This window comes from Oryctolagus cuniculus, chromosome 8 (assembly GCF_051225735.1).
Source record: "Oryctolagus cuniculus isolate XC-2025 breed Fujian yellow rabbit chromosome 8, ASM5122573v1, whole genome shotgun sequence".
Lineage (NCBI taxonomy): Eukaryota > Metazoa > Chordata > Mammalia > Lagomorpha > Leporidae > Oryctolagus > Oryctolagus cuniculus.
The window spans coordinates 119119757-119134004 of NC_142874.1; the positions used below are offsets into that span (position 1 = coordinate 119119757).

Genomic DNA, 14248 nt, shown 5'->3' on the forward strand with positions numbered 1-14248 from the left:
TATTTTTCCAGGGAATAATCACTCCTAATCCAACCATCAATAAAGGAATCAGATTCTGAACTCAAAATTCCGCGAATCACATAAAAACTCCACAGATGACATAAGAAAACAAGAGTTTTACAGGAGTGATTTTGCACCAGGGGCACAAAGTGTTTCTTGCCTCTTTTAGGCTGATCTGCACAAGAGAGAGAAGGAGCTGAGTCTGGAGAAGGAGCAGAACAAGCGCCTGTGGGACCGAGATACAGGCAACAGCATCACCATCGACCACCTGCGGCGGGAGCTGGACGACCGCAACATGGAGGTGCAGCGGCTGGAAGCCCTGCTCAAGGCCATGAAGAGCGAGTGCCAGGGCCAGATGGAGCGGCAGGTGAGAGTCCACACACGGGCTTGGGCCTAGCGGAGGCACGGACTCTGCAAGCAGTGTACGAAAAACCGGCATTGCCTTCCGTGGTTCTGATCATTCATCAAGCCAAGCACGTTAGGTATATCTCATTTGTGTAGTGTCCCAAAACGAACTCCTGTCCAATTGGCTTTTCATTTTCACTAGAAATTAGGAACATAATAATGCAGAAAAGTATCAAACTTGTCAGGATATCCATGGGGCAGTAGGGTTGAAGATTTCCAGTAGATGTGTCTTGTTTTCCCTCCAGGCTGATAGAGACTAATGCGTGTTCTATTCCAGGACATCAGTAGCAAAATGTGGACTGCTTTCCTTTTTAAAAGTTTACTTATTTGAAAGGGAGAGAGATTAGGAGAGAGAGAGAAAGAAGTATGTCCATCTGCCGGTTCACTCCCCAAATGCTCACAATAGCTAGGGCTAGTCCAGGCTGAACCAGGAGTCAGGGACTCCATGGAAGTCTCCAGTATGGGTGGCAGGAACTCAAGTACTTGGGCTGCCACTGCTGCCTCCCAGTGTGCACATCACCAGGAAGCTGCATGAATTGGAATCAGGCACTCCTATATGGAATGCAGCTTAGCCTACTGTACCGCTATGCCACCCCAAGTAGACTGCCCTCTAAACAGTGTACCATCAGTGTTAGAGGTGGTTCTATCGCCACTTACTACTGCAGGACTACAAGCATCCCACATAACTGTAAGCTCCCCAAAATGTGAAAGCACATCAGCGGGACAGTTGGCTTAGATCGGCGCAAGCCCTCTCCGTATGATCTGGTCTAATTTGGGCAGGAAGCATGATGAAAGGAGCAACTGGAAGTTTGAATCTTACTCCGTTCGAAGTGAAGACCACAGGATATGAATATGGGAAAGAGCCATTATTCATTTTTCCCTAGGGTGGAATTAAGGAGGTGCTAGGAAGAAAATGGAAAATAAAAGCCGTTGTCTTCACTCCTGCTACTCTTTCCCTCCATCACCAGTGTTATCTCTGTTTAAAGGGGAATAGCAGACATCCTCAGAGGAAACTTCCCAAGCTCCCCACTCTTGGAAACCATCACGGGGAAGTCCCCTCCACCTTGGTCCAGTTAACATTTGTCTGCCTTATACATGCTGATGATCTAGGATTCTGATAGCGAAGCAGTTTGAGGGGCTTGTGTTGTGGTGCAGCAGGGTAAGCCTCCATTCGCGATACCAACATACCTTATTAGAGTGCAGGTCTGGGATCCGGCTTCCCCACTTCTGATCTGGCTCCTTGCTAATGTACTGGGAAGGCAGCAGAAGGAGGCCCAAGTGCTTGGGCTAGTGCGACCCATGCAGGAAACCAGTATAGATTTCCAGGATCCTGGTTTCAGCCTGGTCCAGCCTGGCTGTAGCGGCTATTTGGGGAGTGAACCAGCAAATGGAAGATCCTTTCCTCACACCCCTGTCTTCACTCTGTTTGCTACTCTGCCTTTCAAATAAATTTAAAAATTTTTTTGAGTTATTCTAACTGGCTGTTATGCCATTTATGATTTTATGCTTTTGAGTTAGCTTGTTAAATTTCTTAAGGTTGCCTATACTTATCCTCTGAAATCCATGAATTCCCTTTTCCTTAACAATCAGATGGCAGCAATTCAGGGAAAGAACGAAAGTCTGGAAAAAGTGTCCTCATTGACTGCCCAACTTGAATCCACCAAGGAGATGCTCCGCAAAGTGGTGGAGGAGCTGACAGCCAAAAAAATGACCCTGGAGAGCTCTGAGAGGACCGTATCGGACCTGACTACTTCCCTCCAGGAAAAGGAGAGAGCCATCGAGGCCACCAACGCGGAGATCACCAAGCTGCGCTCCCGGGTAGACTTGAAGTTGCAGGAGCTCCAGCACCTGAAGACGGAGGGGGACCACCTCAGAAACGTGCAGGCGGAATGTGAGGCCCTCAGGCTGCAGATGACCGAGAAGGACAAGGTGATCGAGATTCTGCGACAGCAGATTGAAAACATGACGCAGCTGGTGGGCCAGCATGGCAGGACTGCGGGTGCTATGCAGGTTGAAAAAGCTCAGCTTGAGAAGGAGATCAATGACCGGAGACTGGAGCTACAGGAATTTAAGGTCAGTAGAATTTGGGGTGGTTTAGCTCCTGAAATACTGCTTTTTTTTCCCCTGTGAATCAAGCTGACCTAATTGATTGAAAACTGGATCCTGGTGTCTGTGAACCCTCGTGTATTTATTTGAAAATATTTATGTCTACATGTGTATTTGTGTTTTTCTGAGAGGGGATCCAGGCTTTTATCAGATTCCAAGAGGAGTGATGGCCCAAAAATGGTTCAGAATCACAAGTAAAAGTAAAAAATTAGAAAATGCAGCTTTTCCGAGCGGTCCTTCCAGATTTCATAGTTGTAAATGTTGCCTCCCTCTCCAGACAGACCCAAGTTTGAACTCACCACTCAGAAGCTCTAAAATTTTGGACTATTCCCTGAATCTTTTTTTTTTTTTATAGGTTACTTGTTTATTTAAGAGGCAGAGTTATAGACAGAGGGAGAGACTGAGAGAGAGGTCTTCCATCTACTGGTTCACTCCCCAAATAGCTGCAGTGGCTGATGCTGGGCCAATATGAAGCCAGGACCCAGGAACTTCCTCTGGGTCTCCCACATGGGTGCAGGGGCCAAGGACTTTGGCCATCTTCCACTGCTTTCCCAGGAACATTAGCAGAGAGCTGGATCAGAAGTAGAGCAGCCAGGACTCAAACTAGCACCCATATGGGATGGTGCCACAGGTGGAGGCTTAACCTACTATGCCATAGTGTGGCCCCCTCTCTTTTTTATTTTTGAAGATTTATTTTATTTATTTGAAAGGGTTACAGAGGGAGAGAGGTCTTCCATCTGCTGGTTGACAACCCAAATGGCTGCAACAGCTAGGGCTGGGCCAGGCCAAACCTCATTTTCAGTTCCCAAATACAGAGCTAGAGCAGCCTCAAGGAAAGAAGAGTGTCACAGAGACGCAAAGAATGTATGTTTAAAACTGGAGCTGTCATGCGCAGCCTCTTCCCTCCACAGTGCAGTCAGGGGAAAGGAGGCAGTCACAGCCCTGAGCTGTGATGTGTCGGGCTGTTCTGGGAAGGCCCTCCCTCTCCTGCCCAGTGAGGCCTGCTGGAGTGGCTCAGCAAGCCCGTCACAAAAGAGCAGAGAGACAAGACCAGAGCCCCAGCTGATCCTTTTTGAAACAGCTAAAAGCTGTTTGCATTTCAAATACAGCAGTGGCCTCTACACTTAAAGTGTTGTTAACAGTCAAACTGCGTTGGCTGGTTTTATATTTAAGGTTAGTAGGCCTTAATTTGGGAGGATAATCTGATGACCAAGGAAAACAAATTTCTTTTCAAATGGCATTTGCTTGGAAGGATCTAGACCAGACTGCAGGCTTCCAGAAGAAAGCAGGTGCAAACCACCTGGCTTGTGCGAACACTCCAGCACAGTGAGCCGCGCTTCACGTTAGCGTGGTGGGAACCCTTCTGAAATCCAGGTTCCCAGACAGCAGCCAAGGGCCAGCCCTTGGAGTAGAGCTTTCTGAGGATGGCAGCCAGGCCGGAGTTAGCGCTCTCCTGCACTCTGGCTTATCTCAAGAAGCAAGCTGTCTCAGTTCATTCTCTGCCTCTCGCCTGCTTTTACCTTTTGTCACTTCTCTCCCCTGACAGAGGAACTGCTTGTTGTCTGTCTCCTCTCACTAGAGGACATAAGAAGGAAAACACTGTTTCCTGCTGTCCAGGCCAGGCAAGCATGTTGCTGAGGTCGGTGACCCTCAGCTGTGGGCCTCCCTTGCTTTGTCCTAGTCCCAGCCCTGCTGCTCTATCCCCTCATGTAAAACAGTGCCTTCCATAAATCAGATGCTCAATGCATATTTTTTGAATGAATGAATATAGAATAAGCATAAGGAAGGGTTGTGGCAAATGAAACTTGGAGTTGACTCCAAGATTAAAAGAAAAGGAAAATATTCCTTTTTCCCCCACTTAGTATCTGTACTTTATAATAAAATATAAATTTAGTGTCCTGAGAAATAATGAAAAGATACTCTATATAGATGTAATACTGATAAGAGTATTTGTGTTTTTTTGTTTTGTTTTTGTTTTTGACAGGCAGAGTTAGACAGTGAGAGAGAGAGACAGAGAGAAAGGTCTTTCTTCCGTTGGTTCACACCCCAAATGGCTGCCACGGCCGGCCTGCGCCGATCCGAAGCCAGGAGCCAGTTGCTTCCTTCTGGTCTCCCATGCGGGTGCAGGGCCCAAGCACTTGGGCCATCCTCCACTGCACTCCCGGGCCACAGCAGAGAGCTGGACTGAAAGAGGAGCAACTGGGACAGAATCCGGCGCCCCGACCGGGACTAGAACCTGGTGTGCTGGCGCCGCAGGCAGAGGATTAGCCTGTTGAGCCACAGCGCCAGCCAATAGAGTATTTGTAACTATATACATGTCCATATCTTTGCCTTTCTCTGTCCTTTGTATTTGTCTGTGTGCTTAGATTTTAAAAGATAAAAAGGATGCAAAGATTCGGGAGCTTGAGGCCAGGGTGAGCGACCTGGAACTGGAAAAAGTGAAGCTGGTGAATGCGGGCTCTGAGCGACTCCGGGCTGTGAAGGACATCAAACAAGAGCGAGATCAGCTGTTAAATGAAGTGAAAACCAGTAGGAGTGAATTAAACAACCTTTCAGGTATGTGGCTTGAGTCAAATTCTACTACAAGTACAGTTGCCGTCTGTAAAGTTCAGTATGGATTCTAGCACAGTTGTAGAAGGTGTCTCATCTGCCACCCCAAGGGTACGTGGTTGTGCTGCTCGGAGCAGTGACTCTTGGCCTGAAATCCTCATCCTTCTCCATTATTTTAGCATAGACTCACTAACTGTTAGTATCAGCCAACCCTCAGAGTCTGGGAAACCTTAAACTGGGTTTCCAAAAGAGAAGGGTGAGGTGTCCAGATCCCAAGCTCCTAGAACGTAAAAGATATTGTTTGCATAAATATTTTTGCTTTTATGGAAGTTGAAACTTTAAGTCCTTTGAGTCAAATAGAATGATTTAAAATTTAATAGTGAAGAGGATTCCATAGCCTTGGCAGCTCATGACAAGAACCTAGGGAGATTACTGATGCCATAAACAAGAGTGTCAGTTGTTAAATCAACAACAGGAGTCACTGTGCACTTACTCCCCATGTAGGATCTCTGTCCTTAATGTATTGTACTATGTGAATTAATGGTATAACTAGTACTCAAACAGTACTTTATACTTTGTGTTTCTGTGTGGGTGCAAACTGTTGAAATCTTTACTTAGTATATACTAAATTGATCTTCTATATATAAAGATAAGTGAAAATGACTCTTGATGTGAATGGGATGGGAGAGGGAATAGGAGATGGGATGGTTTGTGGGTAGGAGGGTGGTTATGAGGGGAAAAACCGCTATAATCCAAAAGTTTTACTTTCGAAATTTATATTTATTAAATAAAAGTTTTCTTAAAAATTAATAGTGAAGCAACATGTATAAATAGACTTAGCAAAGTATTGAAGGGAAAAATCCAAGGTCTAAAATTAAAACATGAAACACTCTGGTTCATGATTGGTGTGGTACAGTATCATGTACTTCACATGTGCGCAAGCATACAACATGCCACACACACAGTTTGTGATTACTGAGCATTTACTCCGCAATGTGTGTGTACATCTAATTTATGTAATGAATGAAGGTGTAACTAAGCGAGTTCCCTTCTAGCTCTGAAATTCTATGATCACTAATTACAAATAAAGTATACTTCATACCAATGGAATAGAAAAATAACTACTGTTATTGTCATCTGGTATAGAGGACTATGAAGTCTTAAAGAGGAATTTTCGAAACAAAAGTGAAGAAATGGAAACAACTACAAATAAACTGAAGATGCAATTGAAATCTGCACAATCTGAACTTGAGCAAACAAGAAACACATTAAAGTCCATGGAAGGATCTGATGGTCACGGTATGCTCTGTTACACGCTTGTCTTCTTCTGTTTTTAGCTCTTATGAGGATTTATGAAAACACAAACCCAGAAGCGTTGCCTACCACCTCTTCACAGTGCCAGATAATGTGAGAAATATACAGCACTAGGTATTAATGATGGGTGTTATGTAGCAGTAGTTCTCAGCTTTTTTAAAGGGACTCGCCGCATACTTAATTTCATCCCTGCTGTGACCAGGATCTTTATTTTCACTTTATACATAAGAACTGTACCTGGTTAGTAAGAAATCAAACCTTTTATTCTCTGTGGAATTTTGTTTTAGGTTTTCTTTAGTGTATTTATTGATTTGAAAGGTATATTGACAGAAGGAGAGGGAAAGATAGAGGAAAGGGAGGGAGAGAAATATTCCATCACTCTCCAGGTGCCCACAATAGCTAGGGCTGGGCTAGGCCAAAAGTAGGAGCCCAGAACTCAGTGCAGGTCCCACACATGGGTAACAGAGACCCAACTACTTAAGCCATCATGTGCTGTCTGCAGGATGCACTGGATAAGAAGCAGAGTGGGGACTCAGAGCACAGGCTCTGTGGCATGGACCACAGGCACCCTCAGCAGCATCTTCACTGCTGAGCCAGTTGCCCACCCGTAGTTTGTTTTTAATTAATGGTACCCTTTCTGTTTTCATTGTAACCTCTAAGAGGTAGCCAGACATGGCTCAAAGAGTGGCATTGTCAAACTTCTTTTCTCAGCTGACTTAAGAAAAAACAGAGGGTCTTCTAACTTTGAGTTTCTAAACAAGGATTACCTTCATAGGTCTTTTCGGTGGCCTGCCATGTCTTTAGTGTTCAGTGCTTTATACCCATCTAGAACATTCTCACCCTATCACCCTATGATTTTTTTCAAAAAAAATCATATATATGCTTATGCTGACAATTTGACTACTGATAAAGTAGTGAGCTCCAAACATATAATCATGAGAATAAAAATTGTTTAGTTTGTGATACCACCACAGTCTTTAAAAACATCATTAGTAGTTGAGGTCTTATGTGGTATTTTAAATACAAGTTTCTGGAAAAATCATTTTAGTAAAAATATAGTATACATTGCTCTTTATGTGACTATAATTTTATGTACTTTTTTCCTTCATATCTAAGTATGAATTTGATCAGTATTATTGTTTCTGTTGGAAATACAGCAACTGATCATGGTCAGTGAGATTAGTTCTAGTCACAAAGCAACCACAAAGCATCATATGTTTCCTAGCTTAAAACCTCTGAGTAGTTGCTAGAAATTGTTAAATCCCAACATTGTGAAACCTAAAGATGTCTTTTTGTCATCTTTCCTTTGAAAACTGGCCAGGTGCCTTGGAGAATCTTATTTGTCACCTTCTCATAAAGTTTAATCATCAAATTACAGTAGCTTCTCAAAGTTTTGGTACTTTAAAAACAAAAGCAAGGGCCATCATTGTGGTACAAAAGGTTAAGCTGCTGCCATTGATGCCGGCATCCCATATGGGTGCTGGTTCTAGTCCCGACTGCTTCACGTCCGATCCAGCTTCCTGCAAATGTGCCTGGAAAGGCAGCGGAAGATGACCCAAGTACTTGGACCGTTGCATCCAAGTGGGAGATCTAGATGGAGTTCCAGGCTCCTGACTTCAGCGTAGCACAGCTCCAGCCACTGCAACCATTTGGGGAGTGAACCAATGAATGGAAGATCTCTGTCCCTATCTGTGTAATGCTGCCTTTCAAATAAATAAATAAATTTTTTTTTCTTAAATAAAGTTTACTTCCTTTTTCCTCTATAGCTATGAAAGTGGCAATGGGAATGCAAAAGCAAATCACAGCCAAAAGAGGTCAGATAGATGCTCTTCAGAGCAAGATACAGTTTTTGGAAGAGGCTATGACAAATGCAAATAAGGTGAGTTTCTGTCCTCATAGTGGGGGCACCAATGTTCTCACTCTATTAATATGCTGCAAGCCCCAATCACACACAGCAGAGGTTCAAGGAGCAGTAGGGAACTAGGAGAGCTTTTCTCTTTTTTTCTTTCTTTTTCAAGATTTATTTATTTATTTTAAAGAGTTACAGAGAGCGAGAGAGCTTCTGTTCACTGGTTCACTCCCCAAATGGCTACAGTGGCTGGGGCTGGCCCAGGCCAAAGCCAGGAGCTTCTTCTGGGTTTCTCACATGGGTAGCAGGGTCCCCAGTACTTGGGCCATCTTCTGCTTTCCCAGGCTGTTAGCAGAGAGCTGTATCAGAAGTGGAGCAGCCGGGACAAGAACTGGTGCCCATATGCGATGCTGGCTTCCCAGGCATCAGCTTAACCTCCTGCACCACAGTGCTGGTGCTGAGGGTTTATTTCTGAGGGAGAGAATGAGGCTGAGTTCATGAAGGAACATGTGAGCAGGATCTTAATTAGCTAGTATTTTCACTGCAGGAAATGAGCTAAAGGACATTTTTGGTAGAAGCAGGGAATGAGTATAAACAAACTACATACAGTCAGTTTCACTATGATGTGACCCAGAATCTTGCACAGCATAGTGACTTCTAAGAACACATACGTCGCATAATGAGAACTATAAGATTTGTGTTATGCTAATATAACATGTTATATATGTTTCCTAATATTGATTATTTTGGAGCACATTTGTATTTTCAAAAGACTAATCATTGGGGCTGGTCCTATGGCACAGTGGATTAAAGCCCCAGCCTGCAGCACCAGCATCCCATGTGGGCGCTGATTTAAGTCCTGGCTGCTCCTCTTCCAATCCAGCTCTGCTGTGGCCTGGGAAAGCAGTAGAAGGTGACCCAAGTCCTGGGCCCCTGCACCCACGTGGGAGACCCAGTAGAAGCTCCTGGCTTCAGATCAGCTCAGCTCTGGCCATTGCGGTCATTTGGGGAGTGAGGCAGTGGATGGAAGACCTCTCTCTCTCTCTCTCTCTCTCTCTCTCTCTGGCTCTACCTCTCTCTGTAACTCTTTCAAATAAGTAAAATAAATCTTTTTTTAAAAAAAGATTCATCACAGAACTGACCATAATGAAGGTGAAAAGATTAATGTCCTAAGTAGAAAATAAACAGTACAGCTAGAGTACTTGCTGAGTTACTGTCACGGTGAGCTGCTACTCTGCTTTAGCACGTGGCTCCGTGTTAACAGATACGTACATGTCCCGTCGTACGGGCTCACTTGTCTCCTCTTTCTCTGCTCTTTCCCACTTTTCATCCTCTTTTTCTCTCGTCCTGAACTCATCCTTTTCTCTTTCTCCTTCCCTTACTGGCCCTTGGGAGCCTGTAGCAGTGCCTCTCTCGAAGTCAGTCAGGGCTTTCAGAGGTTACTGCCTGCTATCAACGAAGATGCCTGTCCCGCCTGCGGGAACGTGTTCATCTGGACATGTTCTCCACACGGCAGGGAGGCCTGAATGGCTAATCCGTGTTCCTCTGAAAGTCTATCCCAACCCATCAGAAAAAGAAAAATTACTCGCATGCAAAGTGGCGATACCTTATTCTTATGGCTTAAATACTTTTCACTATGAAAAAAATACATCTAAATGGATGTAACCCAGTAAACTGATATCTTAGGTTTTAAGTTCACAACTACAGACTTCTTACTTTTGTCTGCCTATTCCACAGTGCTGTAAGGAATGAACTAATTTTAATGATGAATACTTGAGGTGAGAAGATACATGTCTCATTTGGTTTTAAGTCATAGGATCACCAGTAGGTATTTATGAAATGAATATTTGACTTTGAAGCAAAATAGAAACCCACAAGGCCTTCAAATAAGTGCATCTTTCTTAAATCTCTTTGGCATTTGAAATATATTTCAATACAATTTAGTATGTGATTACTGGATCCCAGTTCCCAAAAACACTGTGTCTTTTGTATGACAATATAATTATTTCACATTTGATAGATTCCATCAGAGATATATCAAGCATAGAAAGAAAGAATAATACAAGAAGTGATGGAAATCAGAGAGAGTACATAGTAACAGTTCTGGGTGCTCCCAGCTCCAAGTCAGGACAATTGATGACATGTGAATTAGATGTTACCTGGTTCAGCAGTCTACACATAAAGGTTTTAACTTTCCGTCACTTCTCAGCAGCTATATTAGCGGACTATTTCTGCTGTTTTTCTCCTCTATAATGATAGGAGAAACATTTCTTGAAAGAAGAGAAGAGTAAACTCAGCCAGGAATTGAGTACTGTTGCAACAGAAAAAAACAAGATGGCGGGGGAGCTAGAAGCTCTGAGATCTCAGGAGCGCCGTCTGAAAGAAAAGGTGGCCAATATGGAGGTGGCTCTCGATAAGGTAGTTACTAGCCAAGTATGTAGCGCGATTACCAACTGATTGATGATTGACAAGTAGAATGGTTCTGAAGGAAAGCTCTGAGTTAGGAGCTGACACTGTCAATTTGCATTGTATCCCAGTAACTTCACTCAAAGCAAAACTCCAATAGAGGCTCTTCAGAGTTTCATAGTTTCATAGTTATATTGCATTCCAATATACTGCATTCCAGTCCGACACAGAGAGGGGCGGTGCAGGGTGGGATGTAAGATGCCTCTGATGTCCCTGGCGCCCTGCAGAAGTACAGATGTCTCACGAGCGCCTCACTGACCGCCAAAGACTGACTGGGGAATGAGCTACAAGACTCGCGTAGCAATGTCAGCAAACGGTCCAGCAACACCAGTGTCTGGTGCTCTGCGGGACCCAGGAAGTGCGGTGGAAAGCGCAGCCCAAAGGATGAGTGGGATCAGCGGCTGACCTGTGTGAATCATTGCCATCTGCTATAAAGGGATAAATCTTTCTTTTAGGCTTCCTGGAACCCTAAAACTACCAAAACCCATTCTCATTTCCTAGGAAATCCACGCGATATCATCATGGGTATATAAAGCAGTCTGCAGTCCCACCTATGCCACCTTTGCTAAAATATGCTGTCTTCACTCAGTAATTTCACTTGTGGTTAATTTTATATACATCTTTATACTTTGCTAAAACCATTCATTTTTTGAGTGCCCTCCACATGGTGAATGCTGTGTGTATGCTGGGAATGCAGAAGGTAGAGATAACGGCCCCCGGCTGTTCTCAGCTTACTGACCAAATGGCACCAATACAGTGTGCTAGGAGTGGGGTGTGTTTTCTTGAAAATATAGTAGTTTTGCATTTATGAGTTACTGAAGTAAAAGTGAGCGAACAGTGAAGGATAACCGACATGTGGTCACTTGGTTATAGGCATCTTTGCAGTTTGCAGAATGTCAAGACATCATCCAGCGCCAGGAACAGGAATCTGTGCGCCTAAAACTGCAGCACACTCTGGATGTAAAGGTGAGGGGTTTTCCCATCACAAGCAGTAGTTTAGCAGCAATAATGCCTTCGTATTTTCTTCATGTGCCTTTGATACATCCTGGTGTACTTTTCGACATCTGACACTGGCAGTTACAAAATCTGTACCGATGTGCCATCCTATCCCTATGGTTTTCACTCACAGAGTAACAGATTGAAACCCCACAGTTTATCCTTAGTGGACATCAGCAAGTGCAGCAATGACCAGTGTCACAAGTTCTCCTGGGGCATTGGTACAGTAGTTGGAGTGAGTGAGTGCAAAGACAGTGTGTATTTGAGGAATAGCAAAAGTAATGGAATTGCCATGAGAGAAACATGTTTTTTAAAAATAGTACATTTTACACTGAAATACATACATATATAAAATCTATTTTCAGAAGTACACTTTATAGCTGCACAGGTATTTTAAGTCTCAGTAGTAATTTTGCTTGTGAATATGAAAAGAAATACAGTTTGATTTCACAGTTCTCTGTAGCTCTAGGGCAGCAACTATGTTGCTCACATACGTATTGTTTTCCAGGAACTTCAGGGCCCTGGGTTTACTTCAAATTCTTCCGTGAAACCACGCCTGCAGCCATCATCTGTGGCCCGTTCTCATTCTAATGTACCCTCTTCCCAGTCCACAGCCAGCTTCCTGTCTCATGTAAGTAGCCAGTCATAATCCACTATGCAAATGATGCAGTATGTAAATAATTTTTAATTGGGAGGAATTTCACTAAAAAGCTATATCTCCTTATGGCACTTTCAATTCCTACATTTTATTTATTTAAAATATTTATTTATTTACTTGAAAGGTAGAGTTACAGACAGAGAGATGAAGAGAAAGAAAGAGGGAGAGAGAGAGGTCTTCCATCCACTGGCTCATTCGGCACATGCCCGCAGTGGCTGGAGCTGGGCCAGTGAAGCCAAGAGCCAGGAGCTTCTTCTGGATCTCTCATGTGGGTGCAGGGTCCCAAGCACTTGGGCCATCTTCTACTGCTTTCCCAGGCCACAGCAGAGAGCTGGATGGGAAGAGGAACAGCCAGGACTCAACCAGCCCCCATATGGAATGCTGGCATCTCAGGCAGCTGCTTAACCTACTACACCACAGCACCAGCCTCAGCTAGGTTTTAGTTATACATTTTCCTATATAAGTCATGTAATCCTGAAGAATGAAAATATTTTCTGTACTATTTGGTATTTTCTCTGGGGAAAACAAAGATTAAATATTAGTGGGATTAATGTGAACAATAATTGTTAAAGTGAGTTCTTTAATAGCCTTATATTCAATTCTTTGATTATTTCCATCAGAAGTATTTCCAGATTACAAAGCAAATGTTGAGATGGCTGTATAAGCATGACTTCAAATGTTAAAAAGCAATTTGGTGGTTATCTGTCGTATGTTGTTTGCTTGAGAAACTTGGTTATAATCATAAAAATTGTATTAATGGGGCTGGTGTTGCGGCATAGAGGGTTAAGCCACTGCCTGTGACTCCAGTGTCCCATATGGATATCTTTTCGAGTCACTGCTGCTTCAGTTCCAACCCAGCTCCCTGCTAATGTCCTGGGAAAGCAGTGGAAAATGGCCCAAGTGCTTGGGCCCTGCACCCACATGGGAGGCCTGGATGAAGCTCCTAGCTTCAGCGTGGCCCAGTCCTGGCCATTGTGGCCATTTAGGGAGTGAACCAGTATGCCTTCCACATAAATAAAATAAATCTTTAAAAATTTTTATTAATCATAGAACATTTTTATTCCCTTTTGTTAGAAACTGGAAATTTTTTACTTTAACCTTTCATACTTTTAAAGCTCACAAAAAAATTACATGCATTGTAAAATTCAGGCTTTGTCTCCTCTGAAGAGGTATTTGGTTCTAAATACTTCATTTATCTGGGTTTTCCTTGTTCTGAACTTTATCTCCATAAATCTATTGCCTTGGTAGTTCTCTAATACTGTCAAACAAAACTGTTAAAAAAGTATTTTGTATACTTTTCTCATGAATTCTGAGCAGAAGGGTTGGGTTGCCATTAATGGAAAAAGGCAGCTATTTATGGAACCATGAATACCTTGCAATCAGTGTTCAGCTCTGACATAAAGAAATGATTGGTTTTATAAATCACACCATGAACCTCCATTGCATTAGTTAAAAGCCTTATCTTAAAGTATAAATACACAACCGATCAAAAAGATAGGGTATGTGTCGATGAGATTTCACAAATAAGACCAGTGTAAGCAAATAATGAAGGATAGAATTAAAAGGGAGAGAATGATCCTGCGGGGGAGACAGGACACACAGCAGACTCATAGAATGGCAGCACTCCTGCCTCAGAATCAGCCCTTGGGACATTCGGATCTGGCTGAAAGGTCCATGAGAGTCTCACAAGCATGGGAAGCCATGACACGGTGGCAAAAAAACAATCTAAATGAAAGATCCTGGTGAACAAGACCCCAGCAGAAGGAACAGGCCATCAAGGAGAGAGGCGCCTTTCTCTGAAGGGAGGAAGGAACCTCCACTGTGATATGGCCTTGACTAAACAAGTTCAGAGTTGGTGAACTCAAGGGGCTTCCATAGCCTAGACAGCTCATAGAAAGAGTCTC

At 43.4% G+C, this 14248-nt stretch overlaps 1 protein-coding gene across 6 annotated transcripts in view; it reads left to right on the plus strand.

The window, feature by feature from the left end:
* Window positions 1–14248, plus strand: part of CCDC158 (coiled-coil domain containing 158) — an 89458-nt gene that overhangs the window by 48447 nt on the left and 26763 nt on the right. For 4 of the 6 annotated variants that reach the window (XM_051819665.3, XM_051819664.3, XM_089303210.1 and 1 more), the window contains 8 exons: window positions 170–367; window positions 1996–2478; window positions 4878–5067; window positions 6208–6360; window positions 8142–8254; window positions 10484–10642; window positions 11564–11656; window positions 12195–12317. In XM_051819665.3, coding sequence (XP_051675625.3) covers window positions 170–367; window positions 1996–2478; window positions 4878–5067; window positions 6208–6360; window positions 8142–8254; window positions 10484–10642; window positions 11564–11656; window positions 12195–12317 — 1512 coding nt within the window. Of the gene's footprint in view, window positions 1–169; window positions 368–1381; window positions 1565–1995; window positions 2479–4877; window positions 5068–6207; window positions 6361–8141; window positions 8255–10483; window positions 10643–11563; window positions 11657–12194; window positions 12318–14248 lie in introns of those variants that run through there. The other 2 variants (XM_051819666.3, XM_089303212.1) reach the window with 2 other exon arrangements.